The sequence below is a fragment of the Eleutherodactylus coqui genome, chromosome 13, assembly GCF_035609145.1.
Source record: "Eleutherodactylus coqui strain aEleCoq1 chromosome 13, aEleCoq1.hap1, whole genome shotgun sequence".
In the NCBI taxonomy this organism is placed as follows: Eukaryota; Metazoa; Chordata; class Amphibia; order Anura; family Eleutherodactylidae; genus Eleutherodactylus; species Eleutherodactylus coqui.
Genome location: NC_089849.1, coordinates 57,521,719 through 57,540,516, shown reverse-complemented (window position 1 = coordinate 57,540,516; position 18,798 = coordinate 57,521,719). Strand labels below are relative to the sequence as shown.

At 43.2% G+C, this 18,798-nt stretch overlaps 1 protein-coding gene and 1 long non-coding RNA gene across 2 annotated transcripts in view; both read right to left on the bottom strand.

Moving 5' to 3' along the window:
* Nucleotides 1-10,867: 10,867 nt before the first annotated feature.
* On the bottom strand, nucleotides 10,868-13,451 carry LOC136587812 (uncharacterized). Its single transcript, XR_010787496.1, has 2 exons — nucleotides 12,828-13,451; nucleotides 10,868-12,223 (listed from the first exon to the last, which is right to left on the bottom strand). It is a non-coding gene; the product is annotated as an uncharacterized lncRNA (long non-coding RNA).
* Nucleotides 13,452-13,829: 378 nt separating this feature from the next.
* SAMHD1 (SAM and HD domain containing deoxynucleoside triphosphate triphosphohydrolase 1) overlaps nucleotides 13,830-18,798 on the bottom strand; it is a 42,651-nt gene continuing 37,682 nt past the window's right edge. Inside the window, exon 16 of the mRNA XM_066586824.1 lies at nucleotides 13,830-18,160. Coding sequence (XP_066442921.1) covers nucleotides 18,035-18,160 — 126 coding nt within the window. The 3' untranslated portion in view covers nucleotides 13,830-18,034. The remainder of the gene's footprint in view (nucleotides 18,161-18,798) is intronic.

Below are 18,798 nucleotides of genomic sequence, written 5' to 3'. Positions count from 1 at the left end.
TGCAAGAGATTTATACCATTCTTCTGTGCATACCTTGTGTCTGTTGTGGGAGACACAGCTCTGTACCAGAGGCCTGGCCAAACAAAATCTCAAAGGATTGAATGACATCTTTCCATGGAGTATAAAGTAAAGGCCCTTTTACATGCAACAATTATTATTTGAATGACCAAATAAATTAACAGCTTTTTTGCATAAAATACTGAACATTTAAACATACAGATAATTATCCTCTAAAATCCTCTCCATTTACACTAACGTAAACACTGTATCTGTTGTTTGGTCAGGTGGACATGTGTTTATGGGATGAAAACGCTGGTTGGGAGGTTTTTAATAAGTGTGAAGAAAAGGCATTGTCTCTGATGTCATAAGTAAACCAGTAATCATTGTCTTTTAGCAGGGCAAACAAACCCTGCTCCCCACAAGTTATTGAGACACATAAAGACTGAACAAATGCCATTTCAATGGAACGTATAGTGAACTACCTAAAGGTCCTTTTACACACAACGGTTATCGCTTAAAATTCGCTCAAAAGCCATCTTTTGAGCAATAATCGTTGTGTGTAAATGTGCATCCATTGTGGACTTACCGTGCACTTTTCGCCCATCGCTGACTTCAGGTCAGCATGATATCCTCGTCCCTGATAAGAGGGACCGACCGCATGCTGAGTTCTCCGCAGGCAGTGCTGATAACATTCTTTAACAGATGTTAACGGCTGCTGTCCTGCTGGAGAACAATAGCGAAGTATTAACAGAACAGACCACCTACTGTTCTCTTAATACATGCAAATGAAGCTAGTTAGCTACTAAATCTGTTTTTGTGCAATGCGATGCAACAGAAAGAAAGACTCCATAGGGAAACATGGACTACAAAACATTGCAAATCCTGGCTGTATTTTCGCAATGTAGCAGCCTACAAAGCATCACTTGTGTGGAAGAACCCATAGGAAAGCATGGGCCTCACAAACATGCGATTTGTAGCACTGTCACATCACAAGAGAATTACGCAATTTTGTGGCCCTCTTCCTCTTGCCTCCTTTCCTCTTACATGTCTCAGTGAGCGCCTTCAGTTCTACCTCCTCAGTTAACATCCTAGGTTAGAGTGGTTGTCATTGTAGTACTTCACCTTGCATATCCTGTCTTGCATGACCCATCTTTGTAATGTCTGAAGCCATCTTCAAAAAAAAAATTTTAAAAACTACATTAGCAATTGAATTCTCGTTGACATTTCTAAATTTTCCCATTTCATGGATTATATGCAGTCAAGGTCTTTCATCTTTCTTTTTACTCCTCATCATCCCTACCTCCTTTTGGGACCCGTATAGGTGGGTTCAACATAAAACCTCTCATAAGGCCGCCTGCAGACGGCCGGGTCGGATCCGCTGCAAGAATTCTCGCAGCGTGACCCGATCCGAGCGCCTGCAGAGAGAAGCGCGTACTCACCCGCGCCTGCGGCTCTGGCTGTTTGATGTGCCGGCTTGCCGCATGTGCAGACTGGAGCCGGCGGCCGGGGAGTGCAGAGCCCCGCACAGAATAGAGCATGCAAGATTTCTCGCAGACAAACCGCGGCAGTCTGCCTAGGATTGCGTTTGCTAACGCAATCTTATGGCAGCTTCCATGGGTGGAAATTCTGCGGGAAATCCCGCCTGTCTGCAGGCGGCCTAATGGTGGGATTCGATGGGGTTAGGAGATCACCCTGTGTTCAGTGAGCCCAACAGCAGAACGGTACTTACTTTGTGTCTCATGAAGAATTTCCTGAACTCCATTAAGGACCAGTAGAATTAAATCTGTGGCTTCATCTGTGAGAGATGCAGCAGCAACTATGGCACTAATAGAAGAAAGGCACCAGCGTCTAGATGTCCAGCCATAAACCACCTATCTATGGCTTGAGACATGACACCTTCAAATAAAAACATTACTTTGGCAATTAAGTGCACATATCATACATGGAAAAGATGACAATGGTTCTTATTTGTCATCAGACATTCAATCCAAGGAAACTGTGTTAAGGCCCATGTAGACACAACGATTATTGCTCAAAAGATGTCTTTTGAGTGATAATGGTTGTGTGCCTTTAAGCGCAAACTTTGAGCGATCACTCTGCGCTCCGAGCAGGGGATGCAGAAGACAAGCGCGGCCGCTTGTCTTTTGCATCCAGCTGTTCTCTCCTCAGAGCGCCCGGCTGTTATACAGCTGTGTGCTCCGTGTGGAGTATGAAGAACACAGCTAGACCCCTGTGTTCTTCATACCCCGCCTGTGTTCAGGGCGCGGGAATCAGCTGAAACAATAGTATCAGCTGTATCCAGCTGTGAATTCCTGATAAGGCTCATCGTTGTATTTCAGCACGCTGAAAGAAAGATCAGCAACTAGTTAACGAAAACTGCACGATGTCAGTGCAGTTACACACAACGATTATCGCTCAAAAGACTGCTTTTGAGCGAATTATGAGTGATAGTCGTTGTGTCTAAATGGGCCTTTAGTTGTGATGTGTAGTACATATAAATAAACTTATTGGCACGTATTCAATATAAACGTCTTAATCACTTGTGTGTTAACAAGATCAAAAATGTAAAACACCTTAAGTAAACACTTAATCTGATTCTATTTGCAATGTACTTAGACTTGTCAAGTACACAATTGTCTCATTACTGTTTTAGCATCATAATTCAATAGTATTCAAATAAGTGTGTGTGTGTGTATGTGTGTGTGTATATATATATATATATACATATACATGCGCAATGTCTGCGTGGGGGGTGGGGTCGGCGACAACACAGCAGCATGCTTAGTCCATGTAAAAGGCCAAATTACTTTTATTTTTACTCAATATCCAGTGGTAACAAGGAAATCCTGTGCTAACACATCAGCCACTGGCAGGACATACCCTTAGTGCTCTGAAAAATAATAAACACTTGCCGTCAAGGCGCTAACTACACAGTAGTTCCCTCACTACTAACGCAGTGGCCTAACCCCACTACACAAACCTAACAGGGTATCAGTCTGGAGGCATCCTTGCCCATCAAACTCGTGGCTGTACCACAGCCTGGTCTCCCACAGATATCAGGCTTTCAGCCTCTCTCTCAGAGTCTGCCCTAGCTCTGGCATTGAGCTCTGCTCTTTCAGCAGCAGCTCTGGCTTCCAGCTATTCAGCACCAGCTTGCAGCAAGGAATTGAATGCGTCTGGTGATTTTAGCTTTTCCAAACACACCCACGAAGCTGTCCCTGCTGATTAGCACACCTTCAGTACACAGAAGGCCTTCTTACAGCCCCTTTCAGACCATTCTGTGCATAGCCTTGCCACAATCAAACTACTAATGACCACTTGTCTGTTAGTATGTGAGTGATTCTTATGCTCTTCCCCCTTGCGCCATCATAGTCCTGCCCCTGGTGACATCATAGCTCCGACCCTGGCGCCGTCATAGCTGGTACTAACACACAGAGTACAACTAAGCTGTTATGTCAGACACAACAGTCCTTACATGAGACACCGACCTACTACCACCACCACAGAGATCAGGCGGCAGTGCGTGAGCGGTTGCGCGTGTGGGCGGCAGTGCGTTAGGAGTGTGAGCAAGTCTATCTTCACTACCTCCACAAGTAAATTGTAGATCCCTATTTGGATGAGCTCCATGCCTGGCAATGTCATCCAATGTGCTACTTGTAAATGAGCGACTTGCGACACTGAGATCCATTGACAACATGGAAAGGAGTTTGCTGCTCACTGAGCAGGCACTCAGTGGGGTACAGGTGGGGGATGATGGTAGTACGAAAGAGCAGGGGGCACAGGCAGCTAGCTGGGTGACCGTTAGAAAGGGTAAAGGGGAGAAAAGAACCAGGGAGGCTAGTCCTGAACTGGCACAACCCAACAAGTTTGCAAAGTTCGCAGATGAGGGTGATGCCATTACAGAGCCAGCACCGCTGCAGCACAACATGCCCTCTGAACGTCAGGGAGATGACTGCTCCAGTGAGATGGGGACGGGACGGGAAGGGCAGGGCAGGGCAGGCTAGACAGGTCCTTGTGGTGGGGACTCAATTATAAGGGGGACAGATAGGGCAATCTGCCATAAAGACCAGGATCGTTGAACAGTGTGTTGTCTTCCTGGCGTTCGAGGTTGACACATCGCGGATCAGATTGACAGATTACTGGGAGGAGCCGGTGAGGATCCAGCGTTCATGGTGCACATTGGCACCAATGAACAAATCAGAGGTCAATGGAGGACCCTCAAAAATGATTTCAGGGACTTAGGGGCCAAGCTTAAGGCGAGGACCTCCCGGGTAGTTTTCTCAGAAATACTACCTGCACCTAAAGCCACACTAGAAAGGCAGCGGGAGCTTAGGGAGGTAAACAAGTGGCTCTGGAGTTGGTGTAAGAAGGAGGGATTTGGGTTCCTGGAGAACTGGGCTGACTTTGCTGTCGGATACAGGCTCTACCGTAGGGATGGGCTGCATCTTAATGGGGAGGGTGCAGCTGTGCTGGGGGAGAAGATGGCTAGAAGGCTGGAGGAGTGTTTAACTAGATACTGGGGGGAAGGGCAAAAAGAGAAACAAGGGGATAGTCAGTGTAGCTAGCGACCTGGGTCTAAGTAATGGGAATGGGGGTCGAGCAGGGGGTGGGATTAATACAGTTAGAACTGTAAGATCAGCCAATAGTACCATTAGTAGCAAAATGAATTTAAAGAACAAAAACAACCGTATAAATTGTATGACCACAAATGCAAGAAGTCTGATCGGTAAAGTGGGTGAGCTGGAAGCAAGAATGACCGACGAAAACTACGATATAGTTGGAATGACTGAAACATGGCTTGATAAGTGCAATTGGGTGGTGAATTTACAGGGTTACAACCTCTTCAGAAGAGACCGTGGAAACCAGAAAGGGGGAGGGGTATGTCTGTACGTGAAATCCTAGTTAATACCGAGGCTACAGGAGGATATAGGGTCAGGAGAGGAACATGTGGAATCTCTGTGGGTAGAAATACAGGGAGAAAAAAAAAAAAAAATCAAAATCCTGATAGGTTTTCTATAGCCCACCAAAACCGACAGAAGAAACTGAAACCTTACTATTAAGGCAGATAGAAGAGGTGTCAATCCACAACGAAGTAATTATTATTGGGGACTTTATCTGGATATAATATGGGATAACGGGACCTGCAAATCTCATAGGGGTGATAAGTTCTTGAGAACAATTAAAGATAACTACCTTATACAACTTATGCAGGAGCCAACTAGAGGGAGGGCCACTCTGGACTTAGTATTAACTAACAAACCAGACCGAATAATGGGGGTACAGGTTAAGGGGCACTTGGGGAACAGTGACCACAATATAATTAACTTCCAGCTGTCATTCAATAAGAAGCCTTATCAGGTAGGGACAAATAAACTAAACTTTAGTAAAGCAAAATTTGATCAGCTCAGAACTACTAATCGGTAACATTAATTGGGACAACATCCTCAAAAATATCAGTACAGACGACAAATGTGAAAAGTTTAAAAGGATCCTAATCACCTCATGTGAGCAGTTCATTCCCTTTAAAAACAAAAGAGCTTCAAGTAAAAGGAAACCAATGTGGCTCAACAAGACTGTCAGGGGGGCAATAAATGAAAAAAAAGAAAGCATTTAAACTTCTAAAGTAAGAAGGCAGCGAAGAAGTGCTAAAATCATACAGGGTAAAAAACAAAATATGCAAAGGAAAGATCAAAATTGCTAAGGAGGAGGCAGAAAGACTGATCGCCAAAGAGAGCAAAAATAACCCTAAACTATTCTTTAATTATATTAACAGTAAAAGGATTAGCACTAAGAGTACTGGCCCTTTAACAAATAATGCAGGAGAAATCATAGAAGACGATGGGGGAAGGCAAACCGGTATTAGTGTATCTTGACGCCACCAGGATGAACTGGTGGAGTCAAGATTGACAGGGGGTAATGCCCCCTGTGCCTGATTGGCTGCAGAGCTGGATGGGTTGCAGGTCCTGGCAGCTAAGCTCATGGTGCAGCTGCAGTGATTAGTGACAAGGATGGAGGGTTAGGGTGAGGGATAAGTGTAACAGTGAGCCTTACTGTAATAACATAAGGCTGACTGTTACACTTACCCCTAACCCTTCATCCCGGTCAAAAATTGGCGGACGCTGTGGTTGCTTTTTGTCACCTATGACAGTCGTTCTAGGCTGAACTAGATGGACATAGCCTTCATTCGGCCTTACATACTATGTTACTTCCAAAGGACATTATTTGTCCATGAGCTTTTATCTCCTTAAATAACAAGTGTAACAGGCCATATTAATACTTTCACAGCCCTAATAATTTCCTGTGTACACATGCCAATATACTAGCATGTAGGTATATGCCCTCGTAGGTAAAAAATAAAAATCTACATTTCAAGTTCTGCTATGGGAATTTAAAAATAAAAGAGCAAATGATTTACAAAAAAAAAAAAAAACACAAAAAAGTGCACCTTTTGTAGAATAAACTTTACTAACGGGTTGTCTGCTCACCGTAGGAAGGTTTTACATTTTGGTATGAAGACTGTTTTGACCCCCCAGTCATGTGACACATTATATCCAGAGCTTCGTGCAGGGACATGACTTTCACAATCACTGGGCTCCATCACATTGCCGACACTTTAGATCTGCCCCCTCAGACAGAGCAAGCTGGATGGCGATTTCTGCAAGCACCGGCTCAGTGTATTCCTCACCTATAATGTGAGCTTGTTGCACCTGAAGGGAAGGGTCTACTCACTTGACAAATGCTCCATAGCATGAGCTGAAGCATTGCATCGTTACCTGTGTGAATAATGAAGCACTTTTTGGACTGCATTGGAAGTCTGCGATTTTAATCAAGAACTCTGCCGGCAAACCTGTATTTGTTGTTTGGACACAATGCTGTTTTTTTTTTTTACTTTTTTGTATTTGTTTCTAGTCTACACTAAGAAATAGCAATTCTCTACATATAACTGGTTCAGGTGGTAGTGAACCTATGGCTATGGTTAACCTAGGGATAAAAGCTATCCCTAATAAAAGCTAGGGCTCTAGGAATGCAGATGTAGCTAGCAGTATAGGTGAAACTAAATGCGTAAGTAAAACTAATAGCAGAGGTGGGGCTAACAGACAGCCAGAAAACAGGTGGAGCGAACCGGTTAGCATCGTATGAGTGACATGGTTATGCAAATAATGTTCCTATAGTAGGTGGATATCTGCAGTTCTGCACAGGCACTCTGTAGCCTATGACTGACTACAGTAGAGTTGGAGCCAGTGACTCACAGATGACATTGCAGCGTCCGAGGAGCAGGCCCCAGCCTAGGAGACAGCGGGGTAGAGTTTGGGCCTTGTCACAGTGGCTCTACCATCTCCCACCCAGAGGGTAACCGGTGACACGTCCAAGGGGCAGGCTATTAAACAGGGGAACCCAGTAATGGATTACCTTAGTCCTTTGTGTCACGTGTGACGCCACCGGTCCATCCTCTGCGGTGAATCTGATTGTTGGTAATAAAGAGTCCACAGACAGGGGATTAACTTTCTTTAGGATGCTACAGTGGTTACAGCTGTCAGGGTCAATAACAGTCCACATGCTCACAGTGGGGTACAAACTGGAATAGAAGCGTAAAAGATGTTCAGGGGCCCTGACTATTTGACTGTATGGGGTCCACATAATCTAACTGGCAAGCTTGCTTTTCTGGATACACATCAGGTCGTAGTCCTTGAGAGCTGGCTGATGCCATGCAGGGGCAGAACACTAAGTGGTGCATGCAAGAGAATAAGCTGAATTTAGGGACTTCAAACTAAAGCTTGCTCAGTGCCCGTCACATGTCCGGCATGTACTGGCGCTACCTGAAAGTAAGACGATACAGTCAGGAGCCTGAGGAATGTGCAAAAGTTGAGCAAGTGTTTGCTTTTTTTTTAACCAGAATAAAGAGGATAGAGCTGTAATATTGTGATGGGGACCAAGAGAGGGGCACACAATGGAGATTTACTATTGAATATTCTTTAGATGCTTTGTACCACATTTATGATGATGTGCAAGAAACTTTTAGATAATTTTTCCAATGGGTTGTGCTCAGGGTTCTCAGATGTGATTCTACACTGTAGGGGTGCTATTATTGGAGCACGGATTACCATGTCACCCCAGCAATTGTCAGGAAAACATGGAGTGCCGGCACTTGTGTAATAGCACCTCAAGCACAATCAGCCTACGGTGGCTGACTCCATTACTGAAATGGTACAAACAACCAGCCCCCTGCAAAAACATCAGACAATGGAAAGGTGAAGGAAAACTTGTAACCAAGTGATCCGGTGTTGGGACCAAACCGGAAGTGGCATTGTCACTACTGCTGGATCAGGTTAGGTATTTTGGCTGACTGAATAACCCCTTTAGTGAAGCAAGACTATACTGTAAGCCTTATGTCATTTTCTGGATACTATTTATGAAAGTGTCTGTATAAGACCCTCTGCCGAGTAAACCACGTTGTTGGAAAAAAAATTCTATATTACACATCCATACATACACACAACCTACAGATCTGATATGCTGATGTAGTAAATCTAATCTACTGAAAGCTATCACAAAGACTAATCCTCATCTTGACCAAATTGTAAGGTTATCTGCCATCTTCCTTGTATATTAGAGCCTCCATGTCGATAACAGTTTTTCACTGCAAGTTTTATCTGAATGGCCTCCATGAACCACGGCCACTGTAGGGAAGATGTCCAGCTGATCGATGCTGGGGACCTGGAGGGATTAGATGGGGACAATTCATCGGAACTCTATGGGTGGATCAAGTCTGAGAATCTCCTGCCGCTATGACACGTAGGCCAACGGAATGAACAGAAAACAAAGACAAAGGTTTGGTAAGGTGCCTCGTTTTATTTGGCTACAATCTTAGGTCTTTTTGTTTTAGAATATAAAATGCAACAATCACTATAAAAAAAATAGAACAGCAATAAAACCAACAATGTGGGAAGGAATCCATTAAACACAGATTCTTTGGTTATCCACTATAATGAATATCATTTATATATTGTCCCTTATAGGCAGCAGTAAAAGGTTTATAGTCATCAAGTCATAGGACAGAAAAAAGGAGCTACAGAAAATGATTGTATACAATAAGCCAGAGTCACGAGCGGCACATTATATACCGCATATATAATACTTATTTGTAGCATATGGTCTGTAGCAGAAGACAAGAGCTCACACTTTAAAGCCCCCCTTGGCCTTTTGGGCGGTGAAAGAGACCCATTACAGAGAACCACAGAGCCCCTTTCCGTTCATAACATGAAGCTATGAGCTCTTCCATGGGCGAATACTTCCTTAATACGGCATGTGATTAAGTTTGCTGCAATGTATTTTCTATTAGATTCATATTCAGATGGGGGGGGGGGGGGCAGACCCTCAATGTAACTGCATGAAAGAAAGTATTAAGGGGAACATTGGAGCCCAATGCACCTCTATGAGTGTCTCTACAGCTCCATAGGACTCAAGATTGCTGTGGGGAGGAAAGCTCTCACATTATTAAACATTTTATTAATAGGCTTAGCAATAGGATGTGACAGATTAATTTGTTAATGGAGGCAGATGTCGAACATGTTGAATTTCAACAGCCAACTGTTATTGTGTCTAAAAGGTAGCCATACATAATAGATGAACATCAACTGAACTAGTTCATTTTGGCAGGCCCCACATCATAGACGACCATATACGCTAGCAGCCATTTTGAACACCCTCCGCCCCACATAGACCACTTCTGAATGTTCTGGACAGTATAATTACCAAGTTTTGTTCAATTTCCCCCAGTAGATGTATCTCGACATCTCTGGATGGGGATACTTTAAAATTATAATTGATTACCCTGCAGGTTGATGGCTAAACAATCACCTGGTAACGATACATTTTGCAGATGCAGCCACACATTTTATTCCCTATTGGCCATTACTGTTGTTCAAACTGGCCATAGATGCTCAATGACACCGGGTAACAGACTAATGAGCTTTATGGGAACATTCTTTCGGAGAAAGACTGTTCATCCAACTCTCGGATGAACATTTCAGACTCGGCCAACTTCTCTCCATACAACGAAAACAATCGTTCATTGGTAAATTTCAGCTGTCAAAACAACACAATTAGTCTAGTGTGTGCGGGCTGCATGACATTTCAGGAGGTCTGGCAGATCATCTAACTTGTATGAGGGGGTCCCAACTGCCCCCGATGGCAGGTATTGGACATGTTTGATTTCAACGGGCTTCATTATTGTTTGTTCATGGGAAATAGCTGCAGAGGTGCAGCTGCTGTCTGTGGATGGCCATCTTAGGAGCAAGTTTAATAATATTAGATTGACTATACTATATTAGCAATTAGAAATTAAGCACAATTATAAAATAGAACTGATTAAGACTGTAGAATGTTTTTTCTTTTCAAACACATACCTTTCGGTAGTGGCCAGTAGATGAAATGCACCCGACCCAGACTGGTAATTAGGTCGCAACAACCAACCTTCAGCCATGATTCTTACAATGCATGTGATGTGTAGCATTTAGTATTTCTAGACCAAAAAAAAGTGTAAAATGTATTTTGTGTTTTTTTTTTTTTTAAATGACTAATAGAGATGAGCGAACGTACTCGGTAAGGGCGATTTCGCAATCGAGCACCGCGATTTTCGAGTACTTCACTACTCGGGTGAAAAGTACTCGGGTGCGCTGTGGGTGAGTGGGAGGTAGAGGGAGAGAGAGGGCTCCCCCCTGTTCCCCGCTGCTACCCCCCCCCACTCCCCTCTGCAACCCCCCGCCCCACAGCGCATCCGAGTACTTTTCACCCGAGTAGTGAAGTACTCGAAAATCGCGGTGCTCGATTGCGAAATCGCCCTTACCGAGTACGTTCGCTCATCTCTAATGACTAACAGTCAGGGAGAAGGTTCTGGTAAAGGTTTACTGACCAGAGTTTTCCCGTACCTCTGCGAATGCTCAGCTTTACAGAGGGGAACATTGATGGGCCATATATACCTGTGCTGCTCAACAGTGAGCAGCCCCCCTACCCTCACTAAGTGCTAGCGTTCAGCAGAAACCACACACTATGGTATCATCACTGGTAAGCCTGATGGGAATGGGCAGATAGTGATACCCCATGGGGTATTAGGAGCATGCACTTAAACCATTCTACTTGTGGTTACAAAGGGGCAAATATGATGTAGGAGGATGGCAAACAAGTACATGCATTCCAACACAGCACAACAGAATTGTCATGGTTACCTAAAGATCAGTCACATTGGTGGGACACTAACAGAGGTGGATACTTAATTGTAGGAGAAAGGAGCAGAAAAACACAAGAAATGCAGAGTAATGCGCCATTTTATGCAAGAATAAAAAACTTCAAAAGCAAACAAGAATAAAAAGCAGAATAAAAAGCATGTAACAATATTATGTTATAGGAATCTTTTTTACATTCGATATAGTATAATTTTTAACCAAAAAAACCTTCATAGTTAAAAAAAATATGCAGACCTATAACTCTAGGAACCTCGTGATCTTATCTGGTCTGATAACTCTAAATGTAGAAACCCTCTAGAAATTAAAATAAAACATAAAAAAGCTAAATAAAAAGCGCACACACACTTTTTGCATTTTCCAGTGTTGCAGCGAGTGTATCCGGGCAAGAAATAAGCTATTCCCTCCATGTTAAGGGAAAAGACATCATAACCTATTAAAAGGTGATTGCATCTCTGTAGGCTTGGTTAATGCAGTCCGGTCCTGAGTATGAAGGGGCCACGGCTCAGATATTAGGCAGTCTCTGCCTCACAGCTTCTCCCTGCACAGTGGCACTCTTGGTCGCCAGCTGTACTGTAAACTGCAACACAGCTGCAGTCCCAGGATTGGTGCAGGCCTACAATAAGACCCCACGGTTCACAAAAGTAATGGCATATTCCAGCCATCACTTTCTAAGGGTGCTTTTAGGCAAGCCTACTTGACGGGAGCAGATGCCCGACAGGTCATCTCAGTGGTAATCACACAGGAACGATCATCGCTATTGAATAGAGGCACAGCGGGCTGCAGATCATTCCGTCCCACCTTCCTCCATTCACAGTACACAGGCAGTCCTTCATAAGTGAACGGCTGCCGGCTCACATGGGCCGATCCCTTGTTCAAATTTTGGATGTGTAGACACTGAACGACGAGCAAATTAATTCTCATTCATCGTTCAATCAGTGCCTGCATTTATAGTGAACGATTAGTGGCCCGTTTAGAAGGCCCTAAGGGCTCATGTCCACGGGCAAAAGAAGAATTAAAATCCGCAGCAGATTTTAACTCTTCTCCTGCCCGCGGATCCGCACCCCATAGGGATGCATTGACCACCCGCGGGTAGATAAATACCCGCGGATGGTCAATAAAAGGGAATAAAAAAAAAAATGGAGCATGAAAAAATCTGGACCATGCTCCATTTTCGTGCGGGTCTCCCGCGGGGACGGCTCCCGCGGGCTTCTATTGAAGCCTATGGAAGCCGTCCGGATCCGCGGGAGACCTAAAATAGGAATTTAAAAGAATTTACTCATCCGGAGCGGGCGGGGAAGGTCTTCTCTTCCTCACGGCCGGATCTTTCTTGCTTCGGCTCGGCGGATGTGCCTGGCGCATGCGCGCGGCACGTCGGCGACGTGCCGCCAGCGTGACAAGTTCATCCGCCGGCCGAAAAAGAAGATCCAGCCGTGAGGAAGAGAAGACTTTCCCTGCCCGCTCCGGATAAGTAAATTCTTTTAAATTCCTATTTGCAGCGCTCATGTCCGCGGGGCAGGAGGGACCCGCTGCAGATTCTCCATGTAGAATCCGTAGCAGGCCTGATTTTCCCCGTGGACATGAGGCCTAAGACAGGAAGGCCACTTTAATGCCTGGCCTAAACCAACAAAATCAGAAGTGATTTGCAAACATTAAAAAAAAGTCATGATTTAAAGTGTAGTATGGGTAATAAAGGCCCATACATTCCCAAATTGTAAACAAATGGAGAAAGCTTGTTAAAGCTAGATAAGCAACAACTGGCATTGATACTATTTATGATTTCAGGTAATGAAGGGGGTCTACGATCCACCCAACACTGGGCAATTTTTAATCTGATAGCTGCGATTGCAGAATTTTTATGCTCATGTCGAAAATCATCCAGATCAAATTGATAACAGGCAATGTAAGGGGGTGAGAGATCCATTATAATCACATATTTGTGATAACAGATTTCCAAAAGGTTAGATATTACTTTACATTCCCACCAAATAGGTTTCATATCTGCAATTGGATTGTTGCAGCATCAACTTTCGGGATTCTGACGTAAGGGACATTTCTTGTAAGTTTAAAGGAAGCGTAAAATAACATGTATAAAATATGTATTTCTAGAAATCTCAAGTTAGTTCACACATTTAGGCGTTGTGCACATTATAACAAAAGGGTTCTTATTAGAGATGAGCGAGCATACTCGGTAAGGCGATATACTTGAGAGCATCGCTTTTTTCGAGTACCAGCTGGCTCGTTCCTGAAGAGTCGTGGGGGGGGGGGGGCGGGGGCAGCAGGGAGGAGAGTAAGAGAGATCCCGCTTTCTCCCGATCCCCTCTGCAACCCCCCGCTCACCCTCGCGGCCCCCCTGAATCTTCAGGGACGAGCCAGCAGGTAGTCGAAAAAGGCGATGCTCTCTCTCTCTCAAGTATATCGCCTTACCGAGTATGCTCGCTCATCTCTAGTTCTAACCATTAGTCTGGGGAAATAGCAATCCACAGATCCTTTTCCAGTTTTTGGGTTAAAGGAAGGAGAATCCTGGTGTTCTAACTCAGAAAGATGCAGCAGCTTAAAGATAAGCCTCTAATTGAAAAAGAGGAACTAAACCATTTTTTTTAGTATGACCAATATCAGTGATTCTAACTGCTAAGAATTTAAAGGAAAGTTTTAGATCTGTATGTAACAGGGGGATGGGCTGAACATTACTTGGTCTATCTGGTCATTTCCCTGGTGTAGGTGGTGTAACTAGAAAAGCCTGAAGCATATGCTGATGGATGCTACCAGAGTTCCCATCAGGGTACTTGTGGGTTACCGGTCACCACTTTAATATATACACCAGTCAATGCTGTTGCCACGTTTAAACCACCTAAATAATAGTATAAAATAGGTTTTGGAGAAAGAGTGTTTAAAAAAAAAAACAAAAAAAAAAAAAAACACCTTTATTCCTTAAACGCATATGTATTGGTGAAACACTTGTGCAACTAATTAAAAAAATGGTGATAACCCACAACAGATGTAAATAATCTTTGTCAAGTGAGGAAAACATAATTTAGGCCTCCTTCACACGGGCAACACCGCATCGCTGCAAGAAAAATTGCTGTGATATGGCATTGCTGCACCGTATGATATCGCAGCGATTTTCTCGCAGCAATACCGCGATTTTGTAGCGCTACAAAGTCGCATGTGACGCTACAAAATCACGTGACTTTGTAGCATCTGCTACTGTCAAAGTTGTACCGCATCGCATGCAAACCGCATTTTCGTGCGATGCGATGCAACAGGGAGGAAGGCTCCATAGAGAAACATGGGCTACAAAACCTAGCGTGTCGAGGGGAAATATCGCCGGACCTGCGAGGTTTGTGTGTCATTTTGTAGCATGCTACAAAACATCTCATATGTGAAGGAACCCGTAGGAAACCATGGGCTTCTCATACATGCGATTTGTAGCATTGTAGCAACGCTACAAAATTGCGCGAAGGAGGCCTAAAAGTTTTATAATATTCACTTGAAAGTCCATCCGGACTGGGGGACTTTTTTTTTTTTTTAAAGAACTAAAAAAGGCGCAAGAGATTTCTAGGGGTAAACTTACTTTTTTTGCATAGTAGATAAAAAAAATGTATTTTTGTTTACAAGCTTTAGTATTTAATTTTTTGGATAAAATGGCTCCTGTTCCATCTCCTTGGCAATAGAATTTAGCCAGCGAGTTCCTAATATTATATTGGTATAGTTGGTAAAGTTGATATCTTAGGCCTTTCAGATCATTATATAATAGTGCAGATAAATTGCTTTCATGTAGAGGTTTCTAAGGGTGGCTTCAGACCAGCGTGTATTTTGTGCGCACACATGCACAAAAACACGCGTCTATTAGCCACAATGCATTCCCTAAAATCCCTTAGAACGCTGCCTGTGATTGGCTGAGCACCTCGGCCAAATCACATTCAGCTCTTTCAGCAGGTGGGGATTTTTAATCCCCGCCTGCTGATAGATCAGCACCACAGTGCAGGGGACAGCAGAAGAACACAGAGACTGAGCTCCAACAGCTGAAGCAAGGGAGTATTTTTTTGTTTTTTACAGCACTTTTACTGGATTTTCAGGGAAGGTCTTATATTTTAAGCCCTTCCCAGAAATGAATTGAAGGGGTGCAGGCAGCAGAATCCTCTACCACAGCTGTCAGATGTAGCAGCAGGGAATTCTTTTTACTAGCGGGGATGAAGGAAACATCTGCCACACAGCAGCAGCGGAGAGGTAAGTTTTAATACACTAAAATTTTTGTTTTTCAGGGAAGGGCTTAGGCTTATATGTAAAGCTCTTCCCTGAAAAACAATGCAGGGGTGCCAGAAGACCATTGTTTTCAGCCGTGGCTCCATTGAAAACAATGCACGGACCTGCATTCACGAGTGTTTTTGCATGTACATGGGTGCGGACTTATGTACGCACGTATGTACGAACAAAAACACGCTCGTGGGAAGCCACCCGTAGTAAGATAGTCTGTTACTGATTGTTTTAGAAAGTCTGGCTGTTTATTCTTGGGCTGACAATTATAGAAATGATTAATAAAGTATTGGGTGAAATTCCTAAGCTATCATTTAATAAAAAAAGGATTCTATCAGAGTGTTCTTTATTTTTTTCCTTTTATAATTAGGGTTGGTTGGCAGATAAATATATAATTTCGAAAGGGGGTTTAGGGGTTTGGTTGCACTGTTCAGATACATAGCAGGAAACTGGGGCATGGTCAGACCAGGGGGTAGATCCTATGTGAGAGGCAGTAATTCTCTGAGACACTTGTGTTCTATCATCAAATCAACCCTAGAATAGGATTTGTGAGTATTGGCATAAAATGTATAGTTGCATGCCGAATCTTGCTTTACTCTGCATGCATCATATAAGTCTTCTTAAGGAAGGGCATTTAATAAGATTGAGTCATTTTGCGTATTTGAAATTATCTAAAAACTGAGAGAATCTTGTTAAAATCTCTGCAAATCAGCAGTGGGCTTGTTTTATAGAGCAGACCAATGTAAAACAGGTCTGTTACAAATGTATATAGATATATATTGGGAGCGCAAGAAGACACAAAGGTCTATGTGATATTTAACGAACATACCAAGACTACATATCTGACTTCTTTGTCAATTAGAGTCAAGTAATTACAGTAATTAAGGCTACTGTATTTCTAACTGCTATAGTGACACCTCTTTTGTCTATAGCCCGTGCAGAGAATACATGTCGAAAGATTTTAATGGTTTAACCTAAAAGTATCTTCCTGATTCAAATGTGTCTCTTGGATACAAATAACATCAGTTTTTAATTCTTTAGCCTCCTGCCATACAAGTGATCTCTAAAAAGGGCCCTTGAGGCCTTTATCATTAATGATGGAGAAAATAAAAAAAAAAGTCCATAGTATCTATAGTAAAATGTAAGCAATTTCCCTTTAAGGTGGTTTACCATAGATAACAACCCAAGGATATGGAATACTAAGTTACCCAGTATATGCGCCGGGACCTATGCCGTCTGAACGGGTGTAGAAACGTTTGATTTGTGTGCCCGCTCACCAGTTTTAGCTCTCCCATCATAGCATGTATCGGCCTTGCCTTTATTAAAGGAAATCTTATATCTTCACCCAGCGGAATCAACTATCATTGTTGAAGAAAGCCGATGGCATCTTTTGGAGAAAAACAAAATATGAGAAACACCACGTCTACTACTAATTAGTTGGATGGGATATCCTTATTTATATGGGACGGTTTGGTCTCCTAGCCCTTTTGTGGGTGGCGCAAATTACCTATCTAACATCTATTCAGATGTTGCGGCTAAGTCAGTGAAGACTGCTATTGCGAAAGCGTTCTGGCAGTAGCATCAGTTTTAACAATCATTTCCTTAAAGTGGTAGAAGTGGAGCCTAGCAATAACATCTCTGGGTGTTACACTGGGGACACTCTCATAGACTTATGTATATAATATACTCCATCTATTAGAAGGTACCTTTGTTCAGTGTTAGGTAGAAGAGTCACAAAGAAATCAGAGAATCATTCAAGGCATCTGCATCAGTACTTTCAGAGATCCCTTGAAATCTTAGATGTTTCCGTCTTGAGCAGTCCTCCAAGTCTGCAGCTTTTAATTTTAACGTCATCTTCAGCATCGTTATGTGCATCTACTAACTGATCGCGCGTCTCAGGAAAGTCATCCATCTTCTCTTCTAAGTGTGCTGTTCTGTTTCCAATTTGAGATAATTAATTTTGAAGAGTATTAAAAGCAGATGAAATGTCCTTCTGAATGGACCGCCTCAGATCAGACAGCAGTTTCCTCAGGTTTTAGTGATGGGCCGAGTTCACTGATAAGAGGTGTCTGCCTGAAGTTTGGAGGCTGAATATATATTTTTCCTGATGGAGAATCAGAGGTTGTATCATTTGCTTGTGGCAATTCTGAAGTTAGAACACAATTAGCAGCTTGCAAGTGCGGAAGATTGGCTGCTTGTTTCAAGGCCTGGATGTCTTCCCGCAGGGATGCATAGGACGGACGCCAGCTTGGATATTCCCTATTGCAGAAGAAAGGCAGTCAGGGTATTGGGATTAGTTTCCCTCTTCCTCGTTCTCCCCATCATGAAAGGCAAAGGTTCCAGTGCTGTGGGGAAGATCTGGAGAGAGCTAAAAAAGGTAAGTGTGCCTGAAGTGAACCAGTGATCGGAAGTATATAAATTACTGTAAACTACCTGCAATACTGAATGGTAAAAAGGGCAGATTAACGACACACAAGGTTGTTAACGTAATGCTGCCACAATTGTAAAACGAACACAGTAATTAAAAAAAAAAAAACTTAGTTGAACAATTTGCCCCTTCGTTTGTGCACAATGGCTCTCTGCTCTGAATCATTATCTTCATCATCATTTGAAACCCAGCTGGCCTTCTGTGGGGTCATGTCTGGGGCTACAACATCACAATCCTGAAAGAGATACAAAGCATGTTTATTTATCTGCAACAAGAAAGGGTGTTTATATGAATACAGCACACACCTATACAAAGACACCTATTATAGACACCTATTATAGACACGCATGCCTAATTAAAACATGTATTTTATCACAATACTAAAGCTATAGTCTCCGGGAAGCATATATTTATATCACTCCCCAAATCTGCACCATTCGCAACCTGATTGGTTGTTTGGATTTACTCATTCCTGGTGATTGGTTATTTGGTTTGGCTGGTTCACAGTGATTGGTTGTTTAGGTTGGCTCATGTAGAAGTGGGGAGTAATGGGCTAATATGCCTCCGGGAACAATACAATTGTAATTTCTTATTCTAGCCATTCATCCCTCCCATATCCTGAATGTACTCATTTTCCTTTATTTTCTTTCAGCACCAAGGCATTAATGGCCCATCAAAGAAGTTGACTGCACGTCTAAACACTCAGCGGGAGGAGGGTTACCCCCTCCTGCACCCCCTGCGACACAATCGGGAGTTGCCAATTGGCTAGTATAAAAGGGCAGAGCCTATGGAAGTCTCTCAGGGCTGCATCCCCTGTGACACAATCGGGAGTTGTCAATTGGCTACTATAACAGGGCAGAGCCTATGGAAGCC